Source organism: Mustela nigripes, chromosome 4, assembly GCF_022355385.1.
Source record: "Mustela nigripes isolate SB6536 chromosome 4, MUSNIG.SB6536, whole genome shotgun sequence".
Classification (NCBI taxonomy): Eukaryota; Metazoa; Chordata; class Mammalia; order Carnivora; family Mustelidae; genus Mustela; species Mustela nigripes.
The window spans coordinates 75,958,399-75,982,326 of NC_081560.1; the positions used below are offsets into that span (position 1 = coordinate 75,958,399).

A 23,928-nucleotide genomic window follows, 5' to 3' on the forward strand; every position below is an offset into this window, starting at 1 on the left:
TTTTAAGAGGAACCTTGGAAAATTGAATAAAAAAAAATCAAATAATGTGCAAAATGATGGCCACGACTGGGGATGTTTATTCTGAAGAAGAGAAGATTGTGATGGGAGAAAGCTGTCGGAAGGGTCCTCATGGGAAGAGGAGCAAAGCTCGCTCTGTGTGGGTCCTGGAGTTAGGATTATGACAGTGAGACACGTTTTTTTTGTTCCCCTGAAGACTTTCTTCCTGGGAGAGCTCTGCCAAGGTAGGATGCCTGCCTGGGAAAGGAGTGATGGTTCTTGACAGAAGTTTTTTTTTTTTTTTTTAGGTCTGAAAAGTCATTTGATGGAGAGTTTCAGGGATTGGGGGATTCAGGGATTTGAGATGGGATTTGGCTCAGTGATCTTTAAAGGCCAATCCTCGCTTCAGGTTCTGTGGTTCTGCAGCTGTTGACTTCTTTACAGTGCTTAACATTTAACATCTTTTAAAAAATCTGTGTCCAGTCACCCAGTCTTCTCTTTCAAAAAACTATTTGACTGAAGCATCTCACCTGAAGTAAGAATTGCATATCCCTGACCTTTCAGGTCTAACATTTATTTCCTTCACTGCTCTTATCTGCAGTATTTGGGTGAATGGATTTGCAGAATCTATACATGCCAATCATATGTGCATTTCTTTTTAAAAGAGGGAAGTTGACAAAATGGTTAAAGAATTGTCAGGTCACAGGATTTCCGATGGCTCAGCTTTATGAGCCAGCAATGTCTTGTGCCAAGTAATGTCAATATTAGTTAACAGGCATGCAAATATTGGGTATGCGATTCATAAGCAAGCTTGTTATTGCAGAGAATTCTTTGAACAGGGAGTCTCGTAGGAAAAAGTTGTATTGACATTTACTATCTCATTTGGCAAAATAGTCTGCTTCCAAGTGGTTTAATTTTTCTTTGATTTTTAGCTTATGCCTCTTGGCCTTAGTGTTGAAGAATTCTATATGATTAACAAATAAATCATATGTGGCTCTGAAGGACAATGGAAAAGGGAATTTTCCAACAGATACAACCTCATGGTAAACATGGCCTGGAAGAAGGTGACGTGATCTCGAATCTGCACCAGTTCACGGGTCATAGTGAAAGATTTGGCCTACAGTGAAGGAGTTGGGAGGAGCAAGATTGGAGGTTTGCTGATAAAGAGGATTGAGAATTATGTAAATCAGTCTCTTGGAAAGAGCCTAATGGGTAGGACTATTAATGTCTCATGTAAATTTTTACCAAATGCTCAATAACCAGGTGAACCAGATGATTCACTCTGTTCATGTCAGTCAACTCCTTTGGCTGGTTACCCTACTGTGTCAGTGAGCTCATAAACAAAGGTCCATCATAGCAGTGATAAGAATTGTTCATGTCTTAATAAAAAAATCAACAGCCTGTCTCCAAATTTGACCTGGTTCCCTACCATGGGTGAATGCTTAATCTGCCAGCAGTACAGAACAATAGTGAGCTCTTGAAATTGTGTGATATAACGGGGGGACCAACTTCACTGTCGCTGATTATATTGGGTCCCCTACATTATAAAATGAACAGTGTCTTATCCTTACTGAAATAAACAATCTGGATGGTTTATTCTCTTGGTCTAGTATGCTGCTTCTGTTGACTTAATGCCTTATTTACATCATGTCTGATTACATAATACAATATTGCTTTCTCACACTATACTGCTTTTAATCAAGAAGTTCATTTTACAGTAAAATAATTAAGTCCAGTGCTTGTGGCTGGTATTTCCACAGAACGTTCACCCAGAGGGCCTGGCTTACAGCACAGCAGAACGACCCAAGGAAGTGATTTACTGTGTCAACTGGGAGACAGTTCCTTTTGACGTTAGCATGGTCTATCAGGATAAAGCATGTTCTCTGAACTAGTGACTAATATATGATGTTGTGTCTTCCAAAACCAGACTTCCCTGGTCCAGAAATTATGAGTGAAGTGGGGGTATTTACACTGAATGAACAAAGCAAAAACTTCTCCTTCCCAAGTCCATTCCTTTAGATTCTGCTAATTTGGAGGTCTTGGTATTTAGTGGAGAAGTATTCCATCAGAGGAGACAATTGAACTAGGAATTGACATGATAAGACACCCCTGTGGCCTTTTTGGGGTTCCTCCTGACAACAGAGCCAGGAGGGAAAAAAAAAAAAAACCCAAAAAGTTTACTATGATTTTCAGCGATGGAGCTCAGGAATGCCTCTGGAATGCTTCCTGGTATTGTAATAGCCAATGATAACAGTTAATGGAAGATCCCATGTAGTTAGGGTCACCAAGGTTCAGAATGTTCGGAAATGTACTTTTGGATTGCCGCGCCAAACAACCATGACTGCAGAACTGCTGTCTGAGCACAAAGGGAATGTGAAGCAAGTCATCAACACCAAACGTAATGTCGAAGCAATTGCAGAAATGAAAATTATTGTTTTTGTATATATAGAATAATAATATAGTGTTTTCCATATTGTTTTTCCTGTTTCCCTAGTTTTTCCCCCCAAATTATTAAGTATCTAATGTCTACAAAACCTAACATATTGTTAACTTTAGTGGTTATTAACTTCAACAGTCACTGGGTTATTGTATTTAAAAAAAAAAAAATAACTCTTGGGGTACCTGGGTGGCTCAGTGGGTTGAGTGTCTGCCTTCAGCTCAGGTCATGATCTCAGGGTTCTGGGATCGAGCCCCATCTCAGGCTCCCCAGTCAGCGGGAAGTCTGCTTGTCCCTCTCCTTTTGCCCCTCCCCCCACTGTGCTCTCTCTGCATCTTTCTCAAATCAATAAAAATATTTAAAAAATTAATCCTTTAACATACAGTAAAATTGAGGTTTTTTGGTGTGCAATTCTATGAGTTTTAATGCATACGCAGATTCGTGTGACCACCATCACAATCAAGATACAGAATGATTTCATCACTCCCCCCAAATCTCCCTTGAGTTATTCTTTTTAGTCACAATTTCCCTACTAACACTGTAATTCCTGACAACCACTGATTTAATTTCTATCACAATAGGTTTGTCTTTTTGAGAGTGCCGTATAAATGGAATCATACGCTATGTATGCTTTTGAGCCCAGCTTCTTTCCCTTAGCATAAGGCCTATGAGATTTATCCAAGTTATAATGATTTCAGTAGTTCGTTTCTTTGGGGGGCCTGGGTGGCTCAGTCGTTTGGCGTCTGCCTTTGGCTCAGGTCATGATCCCAGGGTCCTGGGACCAAGCCCGGCATCGCTTTCTGCTCAGCGGGGAGCCTGCTTCTCTCTCTGCCATTCCTCCTGCTTGTGTTCCCTCTCTCACTATTTCTCTATCAAATAAATAAAATCTTCAAAAAAATAGTTCATTTCTTTTTATTACTGAATAGTAATCCCCGGTTTTTAATATATGGTGGATTGGTGGTAGTTAACTTTATAATTTATCTGATAGATTTAAAGATATCAAAGTGGGGATTGTCCCTGAGTTAGAAGAGCAATGAACATCCCTCAGAGATGGAAGTTTTAATGTAGGGATGAGGGTGTTTATGTAGGTTGTATGGCAGGAGGGGGAACTACTGTGGAAAATATACTTTGACTCACTTTTACCCAATCTGTCCTACTTTTAGCCTGCCTTCCTGAAACAAAGAGGAGGGACAGCTAGCTAAAACATTCCCAAGACTCCCTTGTAACCAGATTGTACATTAAAACTAGATTTTTCCAAGGGAATATCCTCACATGAGATCGGAAGGAGGGAGTGAGCCATGTGAGATAGCAGCTGTGTGAGTGTAGATTAATTCTTCCAGCTGACATGGCAACACGGGCATTTGTCTTCTGCTCTAGTAGGCATAGAGGTTTTGGTGTATAGGTTTCTCTTTTTTGTTTTGTTTTGTTTGGATGTTGAGGTTTTTTTGTTTTTGTTTTTGTTTTAAAGATTTTGTTTATTTATTTGACAGACAGAGACTACAAGTAGGCAGAGAGGCAGGCGAGAGAGGGGGAAGCAGGCTCCCCGCTGAGCAGAGAGCCCGATGTGACGCTCGATCCCAGGACCCTTTCTTCCCGAAGGCAGAGGCTTAACCCACTGAGCCACCCAGGGGCCCCTTGGATGTTGAGTTTTTAAGCATCCCGTGCACTGAGTGGTATGTGAAGGCTGAAGGGGGTTCCCACCACAGTCGTGTTATGGGATAGTAAGGTATCACTCATAGCTGTGAGTCTCCTGGCTATGTAGATCCAAGCTTTGTTCCCTGACACCTCAGGAAATTTTGCAAAGTAGACAATATTCGTGTAATAAGTTCCTTTCTCCTTAAACCGGACAAAGTGGATACCATTATTGGAGACTCCTCCTTTGTTTCTCAACTGAGAATTTGGGGATTCCCCTCAAGTTCATCTTTGGATAATTTTTAGAAACTATTAAATTAATTGCTGTGCATCTGAAAGATTTTTTATTAACGGTAACAAATGAATTTCTCTCCCTTATGGTCATCTCATAATGCATTCATTCATGCCACCTGTGTTTATTGAGTGCCTATGTACTAGATCTGGAAACACAACAATTAGCAGCAAAAGCATGGGGCGCCTGAGTGGCTGAGTTGGTTGGGCATCTGCCTCTGACTCAGGTCATGGGATCTCAGGGTCCTGGGATCAAGCCCGCATGGAGCTCCCTGCTTGGTGGGGAGTCCGTGTCTCCCTGTGCCCCTCCTCCCACTCGTGCTCTCTCTCTCCCTCTCTCAAATAAATAAATAAAATCTTAAAAAAAAAATAAAAGCAAAAGCAAAACCTATTTTCATGGAACTTCCATTTTAGTGAGGAGAAATAGTAAGTAAAATAGGCAACATGCAAGATGATACTGCTGGGGAGACAAGTAAAGCAGGGAAGGGGCATAGGCAATGTCACGGATGTTAGAAATGGTGGCCAGAGAGGTCTTTACTGGGAAGATGACATTTGAGTGAGGCCCTCAAGAAGAAGGAATGTTCTGGGCTGAGGGAACAACAAATACAAAGGCCCTAAGGTATAAGCACATCCAGGAGGTTGAAGGAACTGCAAGGAAGCCAGTGTGGCTGGCATGTAGGGAGCAGCCAGCAAACAGTGGAGTTTTGATTTTAAATGCAGGTTTGCCTGACTTCACAATCTTTTTCTTTTTTTTTTTTAATATCTCCACAACCTCTCACAGAAGGTTCAACTGCAAGTGAAAAAATTTCCTCCTTTTACTAAAAATAGTTTTGTTTTGATCCTTGAAGGAAATGGAGAGCAAGGGACATAGATACCAGTGGTAAAAATCTTTATGGACTTAGAGACAATAAATCAAACACCCTAATTTAGCCTTTCCTCATATGATCTATTTCCCATTTTTTGAATAATTTTTTTGTTCCGTTTTGAATCCTTTCCATTTATCCTTCCCAATCTCCCTTCTTCTTCCCCTACTAGTTATTTAAAATATTGATATATAAATTGATAAAAATTGATATATAAAATATAGGCTATGGTAGAAGAATAGCTTAAGGATCACACTCCTTTTTAATACACCTCAGCTTTCTTCTTTTAAACATGAGCCAATATGTATTTTCTGTTATGAATAATTTGGTCTAACCCTTTCAATCTTTTTATTTTTATTTATTTTTATATTTTTAAAGATCTTATTTATCTATTTGTCAGAGACAGAGAGAAAGAAAGAGTACACAAACAGGGGGAGTGGCAAGCAGAGGGAGAAGTAGGCTCCTAGCTGAGCAAGGGACACAATGTGGGGTTGGATCCCAGGACTTTGGAATCTGACCTGAGCAGAAGACAGATGCTTAGCCGACTGAGCCACCTAGGCATCCCCTTTCAGTCTTTTTAATATGGAGTTTTTTTTTTTTTTTTAAGATTTTATTTATTTATTTGACAGACAGAGACCACAAGTAGGCAGAGAGGCAGGCAGAGAGAGAGAAAGAGGAGGAAGCAGGCTCCCTGCAGAGCAGAGCCCGATGTGGGGCTTGATCCCAGGACCCTGGGATCATGACCTGAGCCGAAGGCAGAGGCTTTAACCCACTGAGCCACCCAGGCGCCCCTTTAATATGGAGTTTTAAAAACTAGTAAAAGATTATGTTCGATGTAAAAATTTTAATTTTTAAGTATTACAAAAATAAAGAAAAATACTGAGGGTAATAAAACTAACCTCCTAAGCAGATGATCCTGAGAATCAGAATGCCTGATTGATTATGAAAATAATACATGTTAATTATGAAAAAATTGAAAACAAATCTGTAAAAATAGAAGAAAAATACCTGTATGCCAATGTTAAAAGATTATCACTGCTGGGGCACCTGGGTGGCTCAGTGGGTTAGGCCGCTGCCTTTGGCTCAGGTCATGATCTCAGGGTCCTGGGTTCGAGTCCCACATCAGGCTCTCTGCTCAGTGGGGAGCCTGCTTCCCTCTCTCTCTCTTTCTGCCTGCCTCTCCATCTACTTGTGACTTCTCTCTGTCAAATAAATAAATACAATCTTAGAAAAAAAAATATTAAAAAAGATTATCACTGCCAACGTACTTATTGCTAGTCATATTCCTTCTATAAAATCACACTTAGACACTGTCTCCTGCCCTAACTATACACTGTACTTGGGAATACATTGTTTATGAAAGTTTCTTTTTGCTTTTTTATGTTAACATTATATGATAACATTTCCTTGACTCATTTAGTATTCTTTGGGAAATATAATTTTCAGTGTCTATATAATTCTACCTTGTGAGGTAGCATAATTCATATAATTCATTCCTCTATTGGATACATGTGGGCTATTTCATTTTTAATTGTATTTGACAACAGTGACTATTCTTATACAGAACTTTGTGCTCCTTCCTTATTAGTTCCTTGAATAGAGTCATGAAAGTAAAAATTACTGCATTAAGGCACAAATACATTAAGGATACTTAATGTCTATTGTTAGATTGATTTTCAAAAGACTTCTTCTCCTGAGTGTTATAGTGCAGAACATACATTTGCCAAAACTATTATCGCTTTGCTAATTAGATACAGAATTTGTTAATTTTTTCATTGACTGTTTAAAATGGATTTCTAGAAAATTTGTTCCTTGAGTTCATTTAGATTTTTTTTTCTAACCTTTGTGTACTTAGACAATCTCTGAAATTGAGGGTTGTTATACCACCAGCTGCTTTAAGTTAAAGAACAAAATTTTTAAAAATCTATGTGTTTAGCACCTTTTGGGTATAGCAATGACTTTTGTTGATTAGCAAAGTTTGGTTCAATTTTCAGGTACATACTGCATAAATGAAAGTGGAAAATTGATGACTGTCTAGTGACTTCAAGTTATTTAAGGCTTCATGGTTGAACCTCACCCCCCACCCCAAATTTCATTAAGAATTTTATATTAAAGTGTTTTTTTTAAAACTAGGGTTTTGAAAGTAAAGTTATTGATCAGATAATCATAAACCATTTGAATAATCTGATATTACATTCCAGAAAGGTGCAAGGGAACCAGTGTTTTCTTGAAAATTTCCTTTCTCTGTTAGTCTGTGTGCTGCTTTAAATCACCTAAGGTCAAGATCTTTTCTATAAGTAAAACTGCTATTAGAAAATGATGATTATTAATATTTGTGAGTACAGATGACCTACCATGTTACATTAGTTTCAGGTGTATAATTTAGTGATTTGACAAGTTTACACATTATGCTATGCTCACCACCACTGTAGCTACCGTCTGTCCAATTACATCGCTCATAAAATATCATCAACTGTATTCATTATGTTCTGCTTTTTATTCCTGTGACTTACTTATTCCATAATCAAAGGCCTGGATCCCCCTCTCCCCTTCTTCCATTTGTCCAACCTCCCACCACCTCCCTTCTGGCAACCATCAGTTTGTTTTGTGTTATTTATAGTTCTGCTTCTGCTCTTGGTTTGTTTATTCATTTTTTATAAAATTTATTTTTATTTATTTTTTAAGATTTTATTTATTTATTTGACACAGAGAAAGCACAAGCATGGAGAACGCAGGCAGAGGGAAAGAGAGAAGCAGGCTCCCCTCTGATCAGGGAACCTGATGCAAGGCTGGATCCCTGGACCCTGGGATCATGACCTGAGCTGAAGGCAGACACTTAACTGACTGAGCCACCCAGGTGCCCTTCTTTTTTTTTTTTAGATTCCATTTATGAGTGGAATCATATGGTGTTTGTCTTTCTCAGTCTGACTTATTTTATGTAGCATAATCTTCCCTAGGTCCATCCATGTTGTCTCAAATGGCATGATATCATCATTTTTATGGCTATGTAATATTCCATAATATTACAAAGAGATTTAAAAAAAGGATGTGGAAAAAAATATATATATACCACACTTTTTAAAAAATCTATTTGTCTACTGATGGACACTTAGGTTATATCCATGTCTTGGCTATTGTAAATAATGCTGCAATAAACATAAGGGTGCATTTATATTTTCAAATTTGTGTTTTTATATTCTTTGGGTGAATACCCAGTAGTGGAATTACTGGATTAGATAGTAGTTCTACATTTAACTTTTTGAGGAACCTCTATGCTGTTTTCCACAGTGGTTGTATCAATTTACATTCCCATCAATAGTGCACAAGTGTTTTCTCTACATCCTCATCAATGCTTTTGTTTCTTGTCTTCTTGATTTCAGCCAATCTAACAGGTGTGAGGTGATATCTCATTGTGGTTTTGATTTGCATTTCCCTCCTGATGAGTGATGTTGAGCATGTTTTCATTTGTCTGTTGGCCATCTGTATGTCTTCTATGGAAAAATGTCTACTCAGGTTTTCTACCTATTTTTTAAGCCGGTTGTTTGTTTGTTTTGGTGTGAGTTGTAGAAGTTCTTTACGTATTTGGGTGTTAATCCCTTCTCAGATGTATTGTTTGCAAATATCTTCTCCCATTCAGTAGGTTATCTTTTGCTTTCTTATTGGTTTTCTTGCTATGCAAAAGTTTTCAATTTACTGTGCTGTGTAAAAGTTTATGTTTGCTTTTGTTTCCTTGTCTTAGGAGAGGTATCTAGAAAAATGTTGCTATGGCTAATGTCAGAGAAGCTACTGCTTATGGTCTCTTATAGGACTCTTATGGTTTCAGATCTCACATTTAGGTCTTTAATCCAGTTGGGAGTTTATTTTTGTATATGGTGTTAGAGAGTAGTTCAGTTTCATTCTTTTGCATGAAGCTGTCCACTTTTCCCAGCATCATTTATTGAAAAGACACTTTTCCCCATTGTGTATTCTTGCCTCCTTTATCATAGATTAATTGGCCACATAAATGTGGATTTACTTCTAAGATCTCTGTTCTGATCCATTGATCTTTATGTTTGTTTTTGTGCCAGTTACCATACTGTTTTGACTACTACAGCTTTATAGTGTATCTTGAGATCTGGAATTGTGATACCTCCACTTTTGTTCTTCTTCCTCAGAATTGCTTTGGCTATTTGAGGTCTCTGGTTCCATATAAATTTTAATGCTATTTGCTCCATTTCTGTGAAAAATGCTGATGGTATTTTGATAGGTATTGCATTGAATCTGTAGATTATTTTGTGTATATGGACATTTTGACAATATTAATTCCTCTAATCCATGAACATGGAATATCTTTCCATTTGTTTGTGTCATTTTCAATTTCCCTCATCAGTGTTTTAAGTTTTCAGAGTACAGGTCTTTCACTTTGTTGGTTAACTTTATTCCTCAGTGTTTTCTTCTTTTTGGTCCAATAATAAATGATATTATTTATTTTATTTCTTAAAAATATTTTATTTATTTATTTGAGAGAGAGAGAAAGAAAGAGTGCACAGGCAAGCGGGGTAAGGAGAAGAGAGAGAGAGAGAATCTCAAGCCGACTTCGTGCTGAGTGGCTGAGCCCCAAAGTGGGTCTCCATCTCGGAAGTCAGAGATAATGACCTGACCCGAAATCAAAAGTTGGACCCTGAAATGTCCTAGGTGTCCTGAGCCACCTTGGTGCCCCATAAATGGTATTATTTTTAAAATTTCTTTTGAATTTCTCTTTCTATGACTTCGTTGTTAGAGAAAAAAGTTATTTATTGACAATGACAAGAGAAAATCTGTAATTATCATTTAGTTTATGTGCATTGTGTAGGACAATCCTTATTTTTACAAGGAAAGAGACTAACCATTAGCCATGTTGTTAAGTCTTGCTCAGAGGAAAAAATATAATCTGACTCATACATTTTGGATGCATTAAAGAATAAAAATATACAAAAAGAAAATAATGACTAAATAAGAAATTATAGGTATTTGTAGGATCTATAGATGCACAGGTGTGTCTAAGGATAAAACAAAGGAAGAAACCACAAAAGGAAATTTTATATTTGAGTACCTAAAAATGACAATCTTTTGCAAAAAAGCCCTCCTGAAACAAAATTAAAAGACTACAAACTCAGAAAAGTATTTGTGACAGATATGGTAAACAATGTGTAGTACAGAAAACTTAAAAGATTGCTTACAAAGTAATAGAAAAAGATGGAGCTTGGGGTGCCTGGGTGGCTCAGTGGGTTAAAGCCTCTGCCTTTGGTTCAGGTCATGATCCTGGGGTCCTGGGATCAAGCCCCACATCCGGCTCTCTGCTTGGCAGGGAGCTTCCTCTCTCTCTGCCTGCCTCTTTGCCTACTTGTGATCTCTGTCTGTCAAATAAATAAATAAAATCTTAAAAAAAAAGTGGAGCTTTAATAGGAAAATAGCCAAAGTGTCAGTGGAAAATTCACACACACTGACAAGAGAAGGAAATATATAATCATATATCATATATAAACATATATATAATCATATATAAAGAAAAATTATTCAATGTCACAAATTATAAAAATACATTCAGAAATGCTATCTTATTAGCATTTTGCTAAAATGGTAATTTTACCCTTTGCCAAAATGGTAAGTATCTAAAGTATTATTAAATCTAGAATGATGTTAAATAAATACTCAAGGAGCTGGAAACAATTGATATAAAATTGTTGGAGGGAATTTGTGCACTATTAAACAAAACCCAAAAATACACATACATTGCTACCCAATGATTTCAATTCTACAAACATCATAGAAAATTAAAAGTAGAGGTGTGAACAGATTATATACCAAAGGCAGCCATTCCAGAACTATTCATAACATCAAATACCTGAGGAAAAATTGCCCAATATCCAATAGTAAATTATGTATCTCCAAAGTGTAGATGTTCTTAGACAATTATTAAAGCTGTTTTGTCAGAGACTTCATTGACTTGAGAAAAAATTCATGTTGTTAAGGGAAGAAGAGAAGCAGGTTAAAAATTACAATTCTAGTTTCATAGTACACAAGCGGTTAAAAGACCATGAAGGAAATTCTTCAAGATGTTAATACCATTAAAGGTGTTATGTCTTATTGGTGGGATCCCTAGTAATTTTTACATTCTTCCTGATACTTTTAAGAATTTTTCCAAATTTTTCCAATATACATACTTTATAATAATAATCAGAACTAGAGAGAGAGAGAGGGAAACTTTCTCATTCCATGTGGAAATGTTTATTAAAAAATATTAAAGATAGAGACAAAGATAAATTCAGGTCAATTTATGAGTCTGCCAGGTACCTTTCTGCAGGTACTCAAGTATCAGAAACTTGGGTACTTTTGAACAACGGGAGAATGTACATCATCACAGAATTATAGAGCAAGAAGGGACCTTTGCGATCCCCACAACAGGAAGGCACTGTGCCCATTTGGTTCACCAGTTGGTGCCCATTACCCACCCAGTTCAGTATATTTGCAATGAAAGAAAATATGAAGACTACCCCAGTTCACTGTACGTATAGAAAAACTGCTTCCTCCAGAAACAAAAGGGCTTTCTTGCCCAAGATTCATTTCCCCATGAAATGACACCAATAGTAGCAGTACTTGTGGTTACTACTACTACCAACACCTATCGCATCTACTGCTTGCCAGGCACTCCCCCAGGTGCTTTATGGTGCATCAATTAACCTAACCCTCCCAACAACCCTATAGGGTAGATGTTGTTACTATCTGCGTTAAAGAAGTGAGGAAACTGAGTCACCAGCTGCATCGATATTTCACTCTCCTTTTCTCCCTGCAATTCTAGGCAGATCCTGATGACCCAAAAATTCGCTCTGACGCTTCCTAGCTTGGATCCTCATCCAGGGCCGTCCCTAGGGCGCGTCTGTGAGTGTGTGTGATGCGGGAAGCAGGGAGATTTTAAAGACCCGCCGCGGGGTAAACAATATCCTGATGTCCTGTGTTTTACTCTGGCTTCTCGCCTGGAGCGCCCCTCCTGGCGGGCCATGGGGACCGGGGATGCCACGGGGGACCGCGGCGTCTCTCGCCCTCCGCTGCGCGGCGAGCCTCGGGCCCGGCGGCGGCGCAGCCCCTCTGGACCCGCTGGGCCGGGCCGTAGCCCCCGCCCGCGCCACCTGCGCCCGGGCTCCCGCGTCCCCGCCCCGCGTCCCGCCCCCGCGCCGCTCCCGCGCCCGCGCCCCGCGGTCCCTCCCTCCGGCGTGACGGGAGCACCGGCGCCGGCTGCCCGGCCCTGAGCGCAGCCGAGCCGTCAGCGGGCGCACGGGCAGGGGGCGAGCGAGCGGCGAGCCGAGCGCGCCGCACCGGGGGAGGCTGCCTTCCTGCCGGCCGGCGGACCGCAGCGGGACCGAGATGCGGCTCCTCGCCCCGGGTCCGGCGCGGGGGAGGGGCCGGGGGCGGCGGGCGGGGGTTCCCCGCTGCGGGCTCTCGCCGCCCTGGAGCCCCGCCTGGATTTGCTGCTGGGCGCTCGCCGGCTGCCGGGCGGCCTGGGCTGGGGACCTGCCCCCCTCCTCCTCCGGCCGCCCGCTTCCTCCTTGCCTGGAGGTGAGCCGCACCTGGTCCTTTACCTGGAGTTTGCGGGGGAGGGGGAGGACGGAGCGGGAGGCGAGGGGCGAGGCGGGCGCCCGGGTGTCCCTCCTTGCCTTCCTTGGAGGACGGGGGCTTTCGTGTGTTGCAGGGATGAAGTTGCCCGCCCCGGGAGGCTGGCCGACAGAGGGTGTGTGGCTTTGCTGTCTTTGGGGGGATGCTTTTCTGTTCGCGCTCCTGCTTTGAGGGCTCTGAAGGACTTTGCGGCGCCCTCTTCAGAGTGCCATGCCAGGCTTGAGGACTTGGGCCTTGGCAGAGATTTCAGCAAGTGGGGTGGCGGGGAGACTGGGGAAGCCCCGCTAGTGGCATTTGGAGACCCATCCCTTCACAGCTCTTCTGGAGAGCCAGATGTTGCCACAGGAGCGTTTCCCGCTTCCCCCACCCCCATGTCCCTCCTCTCCGTTTCTCCGTCGCCTTCTCTTCCCCAAGAACCTGTCGGGGTCTCTACAAACCCCGTCCTCCCGCTCGCCCGCACTCAGCTTCCTGATAAGGCCCTGGGGACTTGCTGAGCCACTGTGTGGTATCACTTGGCATCCTTCTGGCAAAATACGGATATGAATTAGAATAAAAGAGTGTGTACTTAGGGAAGAGGCGGGTTGGTGATCTAGAAAATTAGAAAAGACAGAGTGAATATGCTCCTTTTGGGGGGTGTTCATCTGGCTGAAGCATCGCCACTGTTTATTTTGTACTTCGAGATTATTGTTGACTTCTAGCCAAAAAGAAGAAATTGTGGGTGATGAGATTTTCTCCCGCTTTTAGGAGAACTGGACTTAAGGTGCCAAAAATTTACAGGGGGTGTCATTGGTTCTTGTAGTGGGTGTTTCTCTTTCCTTTTAGTGTTCCAGAAAGTGCAGCCTCTTAATGAAAATCAATGAGGGGAAGGAAGCAACATTTCTGACCTACATTGAGTGATTATGTTCGGCAGGATATGGGGAGTGAATACTGTTTTTAGGAAGATTGCTAGGAATCAGGGTGATGGGTCATTTTAATTTTTGTAGCAAAAATAGGTTAGCCAATAGCCCCTCTGGAAAGAAAGACCAGACCCTGTTCCTTTGTGTGTGATGCTGTAACTTTTTAATTTCACCCAGGCTTGAATTATAGATTATCTGCGTTCTGGATATCATCCATCACCCTTGGATTTTCATCTTCCTCTCTCATAGTACAAGTCCCAGGACAGACTGAAATGAGAGAGAAGCAGATCAAAGGCATGTGTGGGAGCACAGGGGAGTGTTGCCATGGGGGAAATGAGGGCAAGCTCTCAAGAAACAGCTGTGTTTAACTTCAGAGTTGATCGATGTAATTCGTAGTTTAATCTGTGTTCTCCAACTTTACCTATCACCTGGGAATGATCCGTTCTTCCAGTTTTCCACAGAAAGCTGCTTCTTGGACATCCTCAGATTGAACTGTTCTAACCCGACAAATGTAGAGCTTTGCTTCCAGACCCCAGCCTCAATGGGCACACCATACTTCTTCTGAAATGGAATGAAATGTCTTGAGGTTTTTGTCACACTAATTCTTAGTAGTGAAGGATCTACTTGAAATGTGAGGGTGAGATTTGGGGCCAGTGGACTGAAGATTTTTGGTCACTACGACTAGACTGATCGTTTGAACGATCACACGCACCAGGCGTGTACACCTAGGAAGAACAGAGTAAGAGTCTGCAGCCTAACAAAGAAATAGTGACACGAGAAGGAGGAAGATGACAAAGTTCAGGAACACTCTCTTCAATTAACCCAGCTCGTTTGTTGCTCTGACTTTAGAAATTGCATGTGATTCAGTTCTTTGAGGTCTCCTTTGAATTTGCCCCCCAAAAGTGGGAATGCATGGCTCCTGTAGAGGGATTGTATTGAGCTTGCCTGTGGCTGATGGTGATGCACGGATGCATTGATATTCTTCCTGATGACTGACAACACCTGTATGATGACTGACTGAAAGTTAGAGGCTCCTCTGGAAATAGGAGAGGCCAAGCAGTCTCACAGGGGCTGAATCCGCTCCAGGGCATCTGGTCTAACTAGCCGAGATAGTTTTCTAGAATTGATCGCTGTTTCTCTCTGACATTGTTTTTAAGAGGAAAGGGAGAGGAGTAGATATTTTCCAGGCTCTGAGGGTAAAGGTCTGTTGTCCTTTGAGGGGGAGCCGTAGAATTGTAGGCCAACTCTTGTGGACAAAGATATGAGATAATTATTTTGTGTTCACTCTTACCTGTTTATCCCTGTCCATGATTGAGTCAAAGAAAAGGAAGTGAATGCCATACTGCAGAACAGAACTATGTGCTGGGGAGCAGAGTGAGAGAGTACAGTGAGTGTCGGCAGCTGGAAACTAAGGCCAGCCTCTTAATAATAAGAAACAATGTTGAAAAGGATGGAAAAGTCTGTGATTCTAACCTCCTCTCCCCACCTCCCTAGTAGTTTGAGTTTCTCCCTCATCGACCGGTATTTTTATAAAAGTAGACATGATTACATTACGTAAACTTCAATTTTCCCTGCTTGCTCCTTAGAAGAAAGCAAGGGAAGGAAAAAGAAACAAAATTGGTCTGGGACTAATCAAGTTACAATCACTGGAGTTCAGAAAAAAAACCTTCAAAAAGACAATTGAGTTATGGGTAAAGTTTCACTTAGATTTTTGCAGAGAATGGGACTCTGGGGTAAAATCATGAAGCATGGCTTCCTTTGTCAAGTCATTGGATTATGGAGCTGAAGAGGGGAGAAAGTGAGGACTTTTGGAATGAATGTTCAGCTGGTGATCAGATCAGCAGGGTAGAAGCACAAGCACAAACAGGAAGGCTGTAGTTGGGGAAACAGAAAAAAAAGTAAAGTCAGTGTGTCAGAGAGGAAGGACAAGAGGATGTGACTTTGGTCGGTGGTGTTGAAGGGAAAAAAAATATGAAGACTAGATGTCAGAAAGTGCAGAATTAATTTCTCAGGCTTATGCATGGGGAAACTTAGGAAGGATAAGCATCCTCTGGGTTTCTTGGCACCAGTGTTTTACTTGTAAAAGGACAGAAATAAAAACTGATGAGATTAATATACATTAAAGGAAAACAATCTATGTAAATGTTAGAGTTGATTATTGCTGAGTTAGTAGGCCTGGATCCTGATAGTTCAGGAAAGGTCGACGGGGAGATTTCAGAGGCTCAGAGGATAGACTTATCCAAGAATGGAATGGACTGGAATTTTTGACTCATTGAATAATAGGACTTAATGGGAGTGCCAGAGGAAAAAAATGATAAAGGCCAACAGATGATTCAGAGGTGGAGTAAGGTATTAGAAGATAGAGTGCATGAGAGTAAAAAGAACAGAACTAAGTGGATTATGTATGCATTATTTAAATTAGGAAAATTAAATCACAAAATAGCTTGATTCTTAGTTCACAGCTCTGAAATCCTACATAATACGATTTTCTACCAGTCTCCGAATCTTGAGAAAGATGCCTTTGTGTCAGCAGTTTTTATTCCACAGGCATTTATTGAATATGCCAGGTGACATGTTGGGTGATGTGAAATTACAAATTAAAAAAAAATTTAAGTGGGTAAGGATGAGACCGAAATGTCAGCAATTGCAATGAAGTGACTTGGGGCCATGAGAGAAGAAAGGGGAGGTCCCATGCAGTGAGAAAGGTCAGAAAAGGCCCTATAGAGAAAGTGAGTGGGACCTGAAAGATAAGGAATTTGCCAAGCAGACAAAGGTCAGGTGTGCCTGTGGGCCAGGAGGACATTTCCGGTGTAGAACACAGCTCGAGAAAGGGCAGAGAGATAAAACTGTTGTCTCATAACAGTGTGTAGCTGGGACACCACTTAGTGAGAGCTTAGTGAGAGATGAGTCTGTGCGGTAAGCGGGAAAAGCTTGATCCTAGGGGCTGTGTGTATGCTGAGAAGCTGGTGTTCATCTGATAGATGTTGGGGAGCAACGGGGTAGCGGAAACATCAGAAGCAACAAAATACGCTTAAGTTTGGCAATGATGTAGAATCCATCTGAGTGGGGGAGGAGACAGAAAGAGGTGAGACCTGCTAGGAGCATTTGCAGGATTCCAGGTAAAGGAGGACAGACCTCAGGAGGAGCAGTGAAGATGGCAAAGAAGGCATGCTGGTGTAAGGTCAGAATTGACGGGAAGTGGAGGATGAGGAATGAAAGATCCGGGCTTGAAGAGCAGATGAGGAGCTTGGTTGACTTCAATTAGAGTTGACCAGTAGGGAGTTGGGTATCAGGCCGTGTTGCTCAGGGGTCTGGTCTGTGCTGATATGGGAATCACTTGAACAAAAGGCATGGTTGAAACTGCTTTATAGGATGCAATCGTCCAAGGAGTGAGAACAGAGTGGATAAAGGGTAAGACGGGTTTTACCAACATCAACTGTGGCAGAATTGGAGGCATCCACAAAGGAGACATGCAAGTAATGCTAGAGTAAGAGAGATGGACGGTACAGAGTATGAGGAAGGTGAGAAAAGGCTTTGAAGGATTAAAGGGGTGGTTGTAGTGTCCTTTGGCCAAAGAAACTCAAAAAAGATGAGAACCAAAAAGGGAAGATTGAATCCGACCATGGGTTGCTGGTACTCAATGCCATGTGGTCCTTGTGGAATGGTGGGGATGACTTGAGTAGTAACTGGGAGGTGAGGCGGGGTGGGTAGTGATAAGAGGAGAATTTTATTAAATAACCTTTGTAGATTGGGTAAGAGATTGGGTCTTTCAAGTCCATACAAATCAGAAGAGTGGCAAAGGGCCCTATCTTCTGTTTCAGACTTGGAGGGCAACAGTTGAGAAATGCCCTTTCAGCAGGCAGTCTCCAAAGGTCATGGGCTGTGGGTAAGGGTGGCAGAGCTTCTAAAGTCACACTGTTTTGAAAGGGGTTAGGACTCAGCCTTTGTTTTCAAGCGGTTACGATAATTAATCTTGCCTGTGAGGCTTGTGGAGGTGATTTTCCATTTCAGGCTCTTAAGCTCAGAACCGTTTCTCATGTTTTAGGCAAATGTGAACAAGTCTTCACACCATCAATATTTACAATGTAAAACTAAGAGTTGACAGTTCTGTGAAGTGTCATATTTTAGCACAAGGGATGGAAATAGAGCATAGTATAGAGTGGCACATTTGCCTATCATAGTGTATTCCTCAGAAGTGTCTTGGATCTTATAATAATTCCTTATTGTCAGAAAACACCAGTCAAATTTTGGTGTCTTTTCCTTCCCCCTGAAGAAACCATGGATAATTCTTGTCCCTGAATCTAAGCTATGTGTACTATTTCAGTATTAAACCCATGTTTATTGTGTACTTAAGTACCAGGTACTGGTGGTAGAACAATGAAGAAAACATATGGCTGTGCCCACATTGAGCTTTACAGGCTCGTGGGGGCAGAATCAAAACACCACCCACCATTACGCATGTTTGCCACAGTGGTATGATGGAAAATTTTGTGTGCAGTAGGAGTATATGGCCATTCTACTCTGGGGTTGGGGGGATTCCCAAGGAAAAAACATTTAAGCTCAGACATTAAGGATGAGTGGGAGTTTGTTGGATGGAGGTTAAGCTTGGTGGTGATAGAACATCTCAAACAAAGGAAGCCTCCTGGCAGGGAGCAATTTCTGTATCCTCCTTTAACCCCTCAACCCTTTAACTGCTAAAGACAAAGGATCTTTTCTCAGGATTGTAGTCATAAGCTTGTCGTTTGCTCCCGGGCATGTGTTTGCCATTCTACAAGTGCTTCTCACACTCAGGACCGCCCTGTAAGGATGGGAGGGTTGTGTACTATAGAAGGGCACACAGCAGTGGGGACAGGTAAGAGCTGGAACCCTTCCAGTATGTGTGTGGTCAGCCAGCAATCCTGGCACAGGTCTGTGTCCATCTGCAGGAAGGAGTTTCTTCTCCTGCTTCATAGGTCTGAAGGTGCACCATTTCCCAAGTCCTGTAAAGATCCATGTGCTTTACCAGAGGCTCTGAGCACCCTTCCCTTCGCGACCCCACCCAAGTCCATGATATGCTCATGGAGGAAAGGATTTCATCATGTTACTCAGCAAACAGTGATTAGATATCTTTATGTTTAAGACAACTTAGGGGCTTTAAAGAGGAGTAGGACATACTACTCTTTAAATTTCATACAATCTTTTCTGATTGCACTAATCACTGCCTTGAAAATAAAGTAATGTGGGTGTCCTCCACTCTTTCCATTATAAAAAGAGATTGATCTTTATAGTACATTTAATCTTAATTGACATCTTCTCTCAGTTATACCAGATTTAAGACTGCAATAAAAACCCAGTGATCAGAATATATTGAAGTTTACTCTCAACTCGGTTAATAGCTCTGGAGTTCCGGATACTATTTATTGCTTATTCAAACCTTCACTCTTAAAGTTTTTTTTCTAGGTCAGTGGTTCTCAGAGTGGGATCCTGGGACTAGCAGTGTTAACATTACAGGGGAACAGGTGCCTGGGTGGCTCAGTTGGTTTAAAATCTGCCTCTGGCTCAGGTCATGATCCCCTGGTCCTGGGATCAAGATCAACAGGCTTCCTGCTTCTCCCTCTCCCTTTGTTGCTCCCTCTGCTTGTGCTTGCTTGCTCCCTCTCTCTGTCGAATAAATAAAAAGAATCTTAAAAAAAAAAATTACCTGGGAACTTGTTAGAAATGCAAGTTCTTGTGCTTTGCACAGCAGTCTGTCTTAGAACCATCTTCCCAGGGGATTGTGTTGTACCCTGAAGTAGGAGAATCACTGCTCTAGGTATAAGGTGAGGAATATAGTTTAGTTGCCTGAAACCCAGGGACTTGTTTCATTGTTAATGCTTCTTCAGCTGTAACTCAAGCGGACTTGCTGTTTCTGCAGGGCATCTCAGAAACTCCTACAATAAACACATCAAATGGAGCACAAGCTCCTCCCATTACCATGTATCAGCCAGCGTTTCTCTGTTATCTTCCATACACCATTCTAGGCAGAATGGTGCTGATAATACAGAATGCAGAGGACATTGTCATCCCTCTCTAGGAGCCTGGGGCCTGAGGGAAGAAAGAAGCATGCACTCATGGAAATTAATGAGTGTTTCTCCCTGCAATAGACATTGGAATTAAAAAACAAAAAAACAAAAAAAACAAACCATGGGGGCACCTGGGTGACTCAGTGGGTTAAAGCCTCTGCCTTTGGCTCAGGTCATGATCTCAGGATCCTGGAATCAAGCCCTGCATCGGGCTTTCTGCTCAGCAGAGAGCCTGCTTCCACCTCTTTCTCTGTCTCTGCCTGCCTCTCTGCCTACTTGTGATCTCTGTCTGTCAAGTAAAAAAAAAAAAAAAAAAACCATGGTAATATTAAGAAAGTGTGGTCAGGCTTCTTGGTAAATCTTTGCCAATGTTTGCTAGTTACGGGAAGGAGATTGTTGTGTATATTTTGCTCCAACTGCAAAGTGTCTTATTATAGTAGACATGGGATCAGAAGTGATCGAAGAATGTAGTCACATCTGGGCTCTGCCATTGGTTTATGGGACCCTGTGCAAATCAACTTCTTTGAATCGTTCTTTGTCTGAAAATGGAGACAGTAACTCCTGCCTTATCCACGTTAGAGTTACTGGGAGAATCTAATGCATTTGAAGATGCTTTGTAAATTTTAATGCAATGCCAGATAGTAGTTATTATGCTTGTCTAAGAAACAGTGTTTCTGAGAGGATGGATTAAAGTGTAAAAGGGCTAGGAAGTGGAAAGGAAATTTGTTTACTTATGAAAGTATTTTATAGGAGCATTTTTCCTAATTATGCAAGTTGTGCATGGTGAAAATTTTAGAAAATAATAGAATGTATTTAAAAATTCAGCCCTAGTTCTTCCACTTGGAGATATCTGGAATTAAAGTATTAGCTCATTTTCTACTTATGCATTTCTTTTTTCAAAACTACAAGTAAGCCCAGAGTGCCTTTTTCTCTCTTGTAACCATTTCCCAATGACCCTAACACTTTTTTGTAAATGTTTCCATAATAGTTGTAAAATATTTTAATATGTAATATATTGCAAAATAGTGCATCATTTGAATGTCTGCCACTGTTCACTTGTGAGTCATTTACTTCACCATTTCACTGACGATGCTCACTTCTAGGTCAACAATGACCTCTTCTTCACTAAATCCAGCTGTCATTCCTCTTTTTTACCTGCTTGGTCAGAGGCCCTGGACCTGATTGCTCTGTCATGGCTGAAACTTGTACTTGGCTTCTGGCACACCTCACTCCCATGGCTTTTCTCTTCACGGTGATTCTTCTCAGTCATTCCTGGTTCTGTCTCATCTCCCTGACTTCTTTACACTGGAGCTTTCTAGCCCTTCCTCCTTGGCCCTTTTGTCTTTTTTGTCATCCTCACACTCTTGGTGATTTCATCCAGTTTCTCAGCTTTAAATACCATCTATGTGTGGACAGCTCTCAGGTTGACATTTCTGGGGCAGAGCTTTCCCTGGATTCTCAGCAAGCACAGCCTGTGTGTCTCCACGTGGGTAGTTACCCTACATATCTGACATATCTGACATATCTGAAGTTCATCCCCTGACAATGCCCCAAACTTACCCCCTCCCCATTTCCTTTAATGACAGCTCCTCCCTTCCTGTTCCTCAGGCCTATAAAATGTGGGAGTCTCCACAGACTTCCTTTTCTCCCACATCCTATATCCAGTCTGTCCACAAACATTCTTGTCCCTGCTTCAAGACATTTAGCTCTAGAAATTTTCACCTTCTGGACCACACCACAGTCATCTCTCGCCTGGATTATAACTTCCCATTTAGACCTCCTTTAGTCTGATCTCAACAGAGTGGTAAGAGATCACCTAAAACCCAAGTCCAAAACAGTGTTACTGTACTGCTCAGAGCTCTGGGAAGGCTTCATTCCCAATCAAAGCTCTGAGGATGGTTTATAGGACCCAGTGCAGTCCGGCATTCACTAAGCCCCCAGTGAGGCTTAAGAAAGCCTGTCTCTTACTGCTCCCTCCGTTCTTCTCTTGGCTGCAGCCTCCCCAGTCTCCTTGCTTTTTGTGGAAAAGGTTGTGTGAGCTCCTTTCTCCAGAGCTACCTCTTGGCTCTTCTTGGACCTTCCCTCACTCAGGGGTTTTCCTGGCTTTCTCCCTCATGTTTGCTTCTGGTTCCTGCTCAGTTCTCTTCTCAGTAGGACCTTCTCTGGGCACCTGTTGAAAATAGCACCCTCCTCCTTCTCTCCTCATTACATGCTTTTATTATTCTCCACAGCACTTTTCAGCATCCATGATAATATATATTCTAGTTATTTGGGGTTTTAAAAAAATATTTATAACTCCCCCTCAATAAACTGCGAGCTCCGTAAAGATAGGCCTATATCTATATTTCTTCCTCTCTCCCAGCTTCCCTCCCTTTTTCTTTCTCTCTTTCAAAATAAGCTACTTTTTCCCTGGTACCTCAAACAGTGCTTGACACAGTAAACACTTAATAAGTGTTTATTGAATGAATAAGTAAATTTAATTTGGGGCACTGAAGTTTTCAATTGTAATTTTTAAAAATGTTATAATTACATAAACCATGTCTGAATTTCTTATTATTGAAGCTAGATCACTTGCATGGAAAATCTTAGGTTGAAGGATATGAACTATATCCTGGCCGACAGTGAAAATTGTAACTTATGGTTACAAACTTGATGGTAGAAAATGCTGTCTCATTGACACAATTTATGTTTCCTTAATGGCTACTGAGGGTCAGTATTTTTCATATCACTTAACTTTTTATATTTCACTTTTTGGGCAATTCTCTGTTTAGGTTTTTCACTCAGTGTTTTTCTTACGTATATGAGTTCTTCATTGTATTAAGGATAACATTCGATATACATTGAAAGTATTTTTTCCTTGATTTTTTTTTCCTGTCTACATGTTTTGAGAGAATACCCAGAGAGAGCCAATAATTACTTACACCATAAAAATGTAGATGGAATTACTTCCCTTAACATATCAAATAGGAATAAATTTAATTTTTAACAAGACTAATGTTTGGCACATAGTGTCTTATTAAATTCCTACAGCAAATGAAGTCTCATGTGTTTGGCTGACAAAAATACTGAAGCAACTGCAAAGTGACTAAGAATTCTTGGGCTTGGATTGACAGTCTTTTGTTCTGAGATTCTGTTTTTGAAATTTTAAGACTGCCCTACTTCATTCTTTGTTCCTCATTTTCAGTGGCCGTTCACATGTTTGTCTATTCGTCTAGTATTTAATGAGTTCATATGGTGTGTTTCTCTCACGGGAAAGCTAATAATACGTCAGTCTTTGATTATACCACAGACCATTAAGTGCTGTGCGGAGTCGTGCGCTGGGTTCAGCAGAGAGGGGGGCCGGTCAATCAGATTAAGGAGCCCTGGCTTCAGAGTAAGTCCTGTTTGAGCTGAGTTTTGAGATTTCCAGAAGTGCATCCCAGCATGCACAGAGGCCAGCCACCTTAGTCAAAGCACGTGGCCTGTGTGATGGTCCAGTGGCACGAACTCTTGGGAACATTTCAAGGGCTAGAGGGAAGGCACAAGGGTAGGAGTGGCAGGGGATGAGGAGGCTGTGAAGAAGGCAGGAAAGCTCTGGGGAGCCACTGACACCAGATGGGAAGGGCTGTTCTGTTGTTGAATGGAGGAACATAAAACAGGGATCTTAATGGAGGCCAGACGATTGGTTGGGGGACTGCTGCCTCTCCCAAGGGGAGAATAAAATCCAGAGCTAAGCGACTGACAGAGCGGAGGGGGAGGGTGGCGCTGGATGGGACCTTTGCAGGCTCCGGTGGCTGCTAGGTTTTCTGCCTTGGGCTACTGGATGGATGCTCCGTCTTTCACTGAGATGGAACATTTAGGAGGAGGAGGAGGAGGCTGGGTTGCTGGAAGAAAGAGAATGAGTTCATTATTGACATCCAGAGTTTCAGGTGCCCCAGGGACATCCACACTGGGCTCTCCTCGAGATAGCTGCAAGTCTGCCAGTGCCACAGACACCTCTCGAGCCAGGAGCCCAGGGAGAGGTACTTGAGGCCACTGATGTTGATGAGGTCTCCTGGGCTGTGAACACAGAACGGGAGCAGTGTGTTGAGGAGAGGGCACAGGGAAATACTGGGGTTTAAAAAGCAGGCTGATGGGGCCCCCTGGGTGGTTTAGTGGGGTAA

General features: G+C 41.7%; 1 protein-coding gene and 1 long non-coding RNA gene across 3 annotated transcripts in view; one reads left to right on the forward strand and one right to left on the reverse strand.

Annotated features, from left to right (window-relative positions):
- Positions 1 to 13,266, reverse strand: part of LOC132015981 (uncharacterized) — a 50,838-nt gene extending 37,572 nt beyond the window's left edge. For both annotated transcript variants that reach the window (XR_009403848.1, XR_009403847.1), the window contains exon 1: positions 12,816 to 13,266. This is a non-coding gene — a long non-coding RNA (uncharacterized LOC132015981). The remainder of the gene's footprint in view (positions 1 to 12,815) is intronic.
- ELAPOR2 (endosome-lysosome associated apoptosis and autophagy regulator family member 2) overlaps positions 12,475 to 23,928 on the forward strand; it is a 169,545-nt gene continuing 158,091 nt past the window's right edge. The window contains exon 1 of the mRNA XM_059396939.1: positions 12,475 to 12,792. Within this exon, the coding sequence (XP_059252922.1) occupies positions 12,601 to 12,792 (192 nt within the window). The 5' untranslated portion in view covers positions 12,475 to 12,600. The remainder of the gene's footprint in view (positions 12,793 to 23,928) is intronic.